Source organism: Electrophorus electricus, chromosome 20 (genome assembly GCF_013358815.1).
Source record: "Electrophorus electricus isolate fEleEle1 chromosome 20, fEleEle1.pri, whole genome shotgun sequence".
Classification (NCBI taxonomy): domain Eukaryota; kingdom Metazoa; phylum Chordata; class Actinopteri; order Gymnotiformes; family Gymnotidae; genus Electrophorus; species Electrophorus electricus.
The window spans coordinates 1,593,022-1,600,000 of record NC_049554.1 but is presented as its reverse complement, the minus strand read 5'-3'; the positions used below and the strand labels follow the sequence as shown (position 1 = coordinate 1,600,000).

Below are 6,979 nucleotides of genomic sequence, written 5' to 3'. Positions count from 1 at the left end.
TGTGACCTGGACCGCTTTTTACACAGGGTGCCGGTTCTTCATCCACTAATATATCTACACACACACACACACACACACACACACACACACACACACACACACACACACAAAAAAAAAAAACCCCAAAAAAGTACACACGCAAAGACAGACACCCAGATGCACTTTAATAATGGCAACCTGTTTCAGAAATGAAGGTACTGTCTATTTTTCCTGGCAACATATCTCAAGTACAGTAAATCAGGCATTTTGTTGCTCACTATGATGTACCTGTGTCCTTATAGTAGCAGGTAGCATGCATTTTCCCGAGGAAGAGTTCAAGGCCGACGATGGCGTAGATAATGATGACAAACAACACAAGAAGAGAAACATGGAGCAGGGGAACCAGGGCTTTGATGATAGAATTCACCACCACTTGTAGACCTAGAACACAAAGTTATATGCAACAGTGGGCATTTGTGTGCGTACACCTATACTTATAGACACAGTAATTAGTAATTAGTGTGTGAGTGTCTGTGTGTGTGTGTGTGTGTGTGTGCACGAACACCTATAGAAACACTTACAATAGTAATTAATGTGTGTGCGAATGTGTGTAAACCTATAGATACGCAGACGTTGTTGGTGTGGGTGTGTTTAATTGTGTGCGTGTGTAAAGCTACCCACAGTGGATACCTGTAGTTAATGTTTATTTATTTTAGTGTGTATGTGTATGAAACTCGCCGATACAACTAAACGGTTTGTCCATAAACCCATAAGCACACAACGCACCCCACAGAATTCTAATTGTGCATACATGTATGCACAGTTAGTTCTCATCACTTTATTAAACACACACAGCAGAGAACACGAGGGCTCTGAGTTTCACAGCTTATTATGATCAATGGGGCAATTAGCCTCCTGCTAGTGTGAAATGCTAGCTAAGCTCTTTAATAAACGAGCTTGGTTATATATGGTTATATTTCAGATTTAGTTTAAGTAAATCCTGAATTTTGTGTAGGTCATGTAGCAAGTTACATATAGTGGACTTGAGATAAGTTACATTGGCTGTCAACATGACTGGTTTTGTTTTACTCAGTGCGGGTGAGTTTTATGAAAAGAAGGCTACAGTGATGGACAAGGTCAGTCAGTAGGGTCAACTGTCACTCACTGGGCACTCCTGAGACCAGCCGAAGGGGTCGTAGCACTCGGAAGGCCCGCAAGGCTTTGACGTCGAACCCGCCTGCTTTGCCCGATGGTTTGCTTCCGACTTTTACCACTACCGCATCTCCTTCTTTATCAGCAAGTTGCTCCAGGGCCACACTGAACATCCTGTAGCAGGACCATGCCCATTTCACAGGGTGCACAAACAAACAAACAAACAAACCCCCACCAGCCAGTGGACACACACTCAGCTTCTGTGAGGAATTTTAACAGTTGCTCTGTCTAACAGCACTAGCCAAATGCAGTGTAAATGTAAAAGTAAACTTTAGTCTCAGTAATTGTGGCCCATGCAGGCCACAAGATACTCCATCATTCTGGTAGAGTGAGAAACAGAGAGAGCAGTTCAATATATTAAGAAAAGACTTGATTGACACAGCTGTTCATTAGACTATGTGTGAGTGGGTGAGAGAGAGCAAGAGAGAAAGAGAGAGAGAGAGAGAGAGAGAGAGAGAGAGAGAGAGAGAAGAAGTCAGAAATGGAATAATATCAAAGCCATTGGAAGTGTACACACCACACTTCCCACTGTGAGGGGACAACGTGAAGTCTAATGTGAAGGGGCCAGGGTGTGACGCTCGATGAACAGTGGATGTGTGAGGGACTCATATAATCTGTGAAGCACTGAGACCGGCACACCCCCTGAAGCAGAGGGCGGTGCGATGGAAACTGCCCCTTGGGTGTCGTGGCTGCTATGTGAGAGGGCTGGTTCTTTGGTCTTGGGGTTTTAGAACATGTTTGTGACCTGGAAGACACAGCTTTGAAGCCAGACCAGAGGGTGATGGAGGAGTGAAAGGTCAACGAAGGGTCAATGGAGTAACCCCTTTCCAACGGGAAAGACAAAAATGGATAGAGGTGAAAAAGAGATCGGATGTATGAACGTATGCGCAATGAGTTTAGGGAGATGGAGTGCAGTGGAATTCCAAAAGAAGCGAATAAAAATGGGTGACTGTGTCATTGGGGCAGTTGAGATTTGAATATTTTTAGCAAATATATTCCCTTCTGTGACCAGTGCCTGACCCCTCCCCTTTCCTGTGTGACTTCACCACACAAGATCACCCCAATGCCCTCTCAAATGACTAAACTTGCCTTTTATGAATCCGTGGGCATAACAGGTACACTGAGGTGTACTCGGAATCACTGACACTAATAATAACTAAACTAATCTCACAACTATTTATCTTGTTCTCACCGCTGCTACTACCACCAATATTAGTACTCTTGCATATTAACTGCTGGTTATGTAAACGCAAAACCAATGCTCAGACGTGGCTTACAGCTAACGTCCAAACAATCTGCCATCTGAACAATTCCACTATCCACAATTGGGCTGCAGATGTGTGCCAGTGGGGATAGAGTATTACTGAGCTGAAGTCAAAGTTTAAAAAACAAGTTAACAAGTTTTCAAAATGAAACTGAGAAACTCAGCCGGATGAGCCGGACACACTCACCCGATGATGACGATGACAAAGTCCAGCATGTTCCAGCCGCTCCGGACGTAGGCGCCTTTGTGCAGGATTAACCCGTACGCAAAGATCTTCAGGAAGGTTTCGATTGTGAAAACAACAAGGAATACATATTCAACAGTTTCCTGCAGACAGAAACAGACAGAGTAAGGATTAAACGACACAAAATCATACTGTCCTAATCTTGTGGAAATCTTGAACAACAGAGCCATGTATGTAAACACAGGGACTGAAGTCATATATGCACCCACTCACAACAGGCACCATAATTAACAGGAGACCAGGGTATACGCCCCAACAATAAACACACATGATGGCTGTTACCATAACAGAGCACCTAACCCCTGCATGTTACTGATGCCAAACCTACTGTTTCCAAATTAGATCTCTTACCCCTACACCAGTACCACAAATGTGGTAACCCACACCATTTGACCAAAATTAATGTATGATGAGAGCCATTTTGAAGGCCCTGTCTCACTCTTCATGAAGGGACACTGCTAGGCGAAAGGTGAATGTAATTTAGTGGTACCAGAAGTCTCTGATGTAACTGCATTAGAAAGTATAGAAGAGCTCTGTTAAAGGTGGATTATCAGTGCTGATAGGTTCATACATGTTTACCACTCAAAATACTTGCCAACCCACAATCACAAATGCACACACACACACACACACACACACACACACACACACACACACACACACACACACACACACACACACACACACACAGTTTTTTGTAAGCATTCAATTGCTGTACTTGCACAATTGAGTCTGTTCCAGAGATAAAAAGCTTTTGTGTGTGTGTGTGTGTTTGTGTGTGTGTGTGTGTGTGTGTGTATGTCTGTGTGTGTGTGTGTGAGAGAGAGAGAGAGAGAGAGAGAGAGAGAGAGAGAGAGAGAGAGAGAGAGAGAGAGAGAGAGAGAGAGAGAGAGCGAGACAGAGACCATGTACGGTGGACAACCATTTGTCTCTGGAGGCCTTGTTTACTAATTTTTACAATTTACTGCTGATTGAGTGGAGCACTTAGCTCATTGCTACTGGCTATAGGATACAGATAGCAGAAGAGATATGAGACAGAGAGAGAGAAAGAGAGAAAAACACAATATAACCACTATTCCAAATAAAAATGACAAAAGCTGAAACAACATATTTTGAACATTTTTATAAAAATCCAGTGGGATATTTTAAATTTAGATCAGACCACAATCACAGATTGGAAAAACTTTCCAAATTATAATCAACAATAAGAGATTACAAGTGTCCTCTAGACTATCTTGTTAGTATTAAAGAACTAAAGAAAAAGTCAAACCCTGAAAAAAAAGAAAAGCATGTGGAATTGACAGAATTAACAATTAAACATTTTTAGAACGCAATCCCAAATTAACATTGGTAAGTCTAAAACTATTTAACCTATTCATCTGTTAAACTATTTTCCCTGTGAGCTGGAACAGATGCCTCATTACCCCAATATATAAAATATATAAAAATTGATTTGACTCAGGTAACTAGAGGATATCTGTGTAAACAGCAACTTACGCAAGATTTTCTGTAGCATCCTGGATACTAAACTATTCACATAATTGAACATACTATCCTATCAAAAACTCAAACGGGATTCTTAACATTAAACAACAGACCATGTTTATACTTTGTATGAACTCCAGCGTAATCTGGAGATAAAAGGGCATCATAAGAAACACTGGAAGCCCAGAGAAGAACACTGTTGCTCAGGAGAAAAAGATATTGTAGAAAATAATTTAATTTTGACATGGTAGCCATTAGTTATGCTTATTATCAGTAAATATTGAACATACTGTATTATGATGAACTGTGGATTCAAGATTTTTTACATGATTAGCAATCCAGTTCTTTATTATAGATCAGTGGTTCTACCCACTGATCCCAAACATACCAATATGGCATCAGGGCCACTTCCAGGGACCTCTCACCTTCCTCTAGGCAGACTATTATTGAGTCAGCTATCCAATTCTTTATTAGAGGCCAGAGGTTCTAATAGAGGAATTCTGATATATTTGAGAACCACACTAAGAAATCTAGAATTACACAAAACGTCCTGTTCTCAGATTAGCCAAATGTGTTCCCACACATAACTTGATGCAGAAGTAATGTGATTACTTTAGATTAATATGGTGAAGCAAGCTGGAATTGGAAATCACAAAGATCAATAATCATATTTCATTATAACATTAAGAATGTGTAAATTAGTACACTATTTTCACTATAGCAGTCAATCAGAGAGTAATCTTCTGAAATGCATTTTCTATTTTCTCTACTTATGCAGAGTTTATAATGTTCACACAGAACAAATCATAGTGATAAAAATGCAATTTCTGATAGCAGGAGGCTAGAAGCCCAGAGTTAGATAACAGGAGCAGTGTGCCAACTCCAGTGTTCTGACGTCATATCTGTTGTCCCTGTGCTTCTCAAGCCTGTTGTAGCGTTGCCATGTAAACTGGCTGCTACCGCATTATCCATGTGGGCACTGCTCACTGGGCATGACTCATGGGAGTCCCCATTGCTTCTGATAACCATGCAGGAAATTACTGCATTCCTGCAAATATTTATATTTATTTCATGCAAATGCAAATATTGATATTCATTTATATTCACAATTTCATTAATTAATTTGTTCACTCATTCAGAAGATGTATCAGAAACATTAAGAAAGTGAGTAAGAATGAAAACGTAAAAGTAAGAAAAACTCATGCAAGCTCGCACGGGCACACACACACACACACACACACAACACACACACTCACACACACACAGACAAAACACACACACTCACACACACACTCACACACACACACACGCACACACACACACTCACACACACACGCGCACACGCACACACACACGCACACACACACACTCACACACACACACACAGATGACATTCATGGCGAATGGCAGAGGAGAAATGATTCGTAATGACTTTTTATCTCTTTGTTGCTCTTACAGTCTGGAAATCACATCCAAGCACATGTTGCGTGAACTGACAGCCCACAAAATGTTATTTATAATAGAGGAAGCAGACTTAATTTCCTCAGGAAGAACAAACAAGCTTCTGGCTATAATAAGGCCACCCATTATGGCAACTTCACACTGCATGATGTTCTCCATGTGTTTGTGCGACAGGTTCCTGAACCTCGGATTAAGTTGGGGAGTAGTTCAGAGACTCTGAGAATATCGGTGGTCATGTGGCCAGGCAGTCCAGAAACATCCTCCACGCATGGCACAGACCCAGAGGACCAGCCGCTGGGTTTCTGCAGTGGGAAAGGTGTCTGCTCCAGGTGGGATTTGTGAGCTATGCGGAGTGAAAAATAAGGCTACATGAAACGAAGTGAGCGCAAGGAGAAGAAGCGCATGAGTTTCTATAGTCTGTAACCGGCAGCATCTTTTAAGAAGCAGCGTGCTCGGAACTGTGGATGTGGGCACCCTCTGCACACTGCACACAAAAGTAGTAGGGATAAAAACATAAAAGAAAGAAAACACTCATATGTAAGAGCACACACACACACACACACACACACACACACACACACACACACAGTGTGTCGGGATTATTCACATACAAATATAGAAGCTCAGCTGTAGCATGCACAGTTGCAGGAAAATAGCTAACATTATCAGGGCCCAAGAATAACGATGCACAAGCACAAATAAATGAATTCGCAAACAGAGTTCTCTCATTCTCTATCTTTCTCAGATATACACACATATATACTGTGTCTAGAATTAACACAGCCCCCTGTGGCCATTCACTTTTGTTCTTCTTTCAGCAGGCCTTCTTACAGATGAGTCACAGGGGCTTCTGGTAAACGCCTGCACAACTGTGTGTGCGTGTATGTGCATGAGTGTGATTCTAAAATGTTTGATGACTCAGTGCCTGCAAGGGGGATCATTTGTTAATGTCTGACCACCAGATCACCTGAGGAAAACTCTGCCAGGCCAGTGTGATGTCAGAGCTATTTCAGGCTTTGTGCACCAATACACATACACAAATATGCACACGCACACACGAGTGTCCTTAAGCAGCTTCTGCACCATACTGCAGTTTGACAATATGTTGTCAAGCTGTGCTTTCATCTAGAACTGCACATGTCCACATACAAAAGTAGCAAAGCAAAGTAGTTAAGTAGCAAAATTACAAGTGCTCATAATTTACTGATACCTAATCAAACAGTTACCTAACCCTATATCACCCACTGTAATAGTCAAGTGAAATTCTCTATGCATGGAAAGAAAGAAAAAGTCATGCCACCCTTTTCCCTAATTCACTCCAACTCCCAGAATTC

General features: G+C 41.6%; 1 protein-coding gene across 1 annotated transcript in view; it reads right to left on the bottom strand.

The window, feature by feature from the left end:
* The window catches only part of LOC113579158 (voltage-dependent L-type calcium channel subunit alpha-1D-like), a 78,498-nt gene that overhangs the window by 52,153 nt on the left and 19,366 nt on the right, over window positions 1-6,979 (bottom strand). Inside the window, exons 3-6 of the mRNA XM_035520235.1 lie at window positions 2,643-2,782; window positions 1,145-1,305; window positions 268-420; window positions 1-54 (exon numbers count right to left, since the gene is read on the bottom strand). The exon at window positions 1-54 is cut by the window's left edge and continues 143 nt beyond it. Coding sequence (XP_035376128.1) covers window positions 1-54; window positions 268-420; window positions 1,145-1,305; window positions 2,643-2,782 — 508 coding nt within the window. The remainder of the gene's footprint in view (window positions 55-267; window positions 421-1,144; window positions 1,306-2,642; window positions 2,783-6,979) is intronic.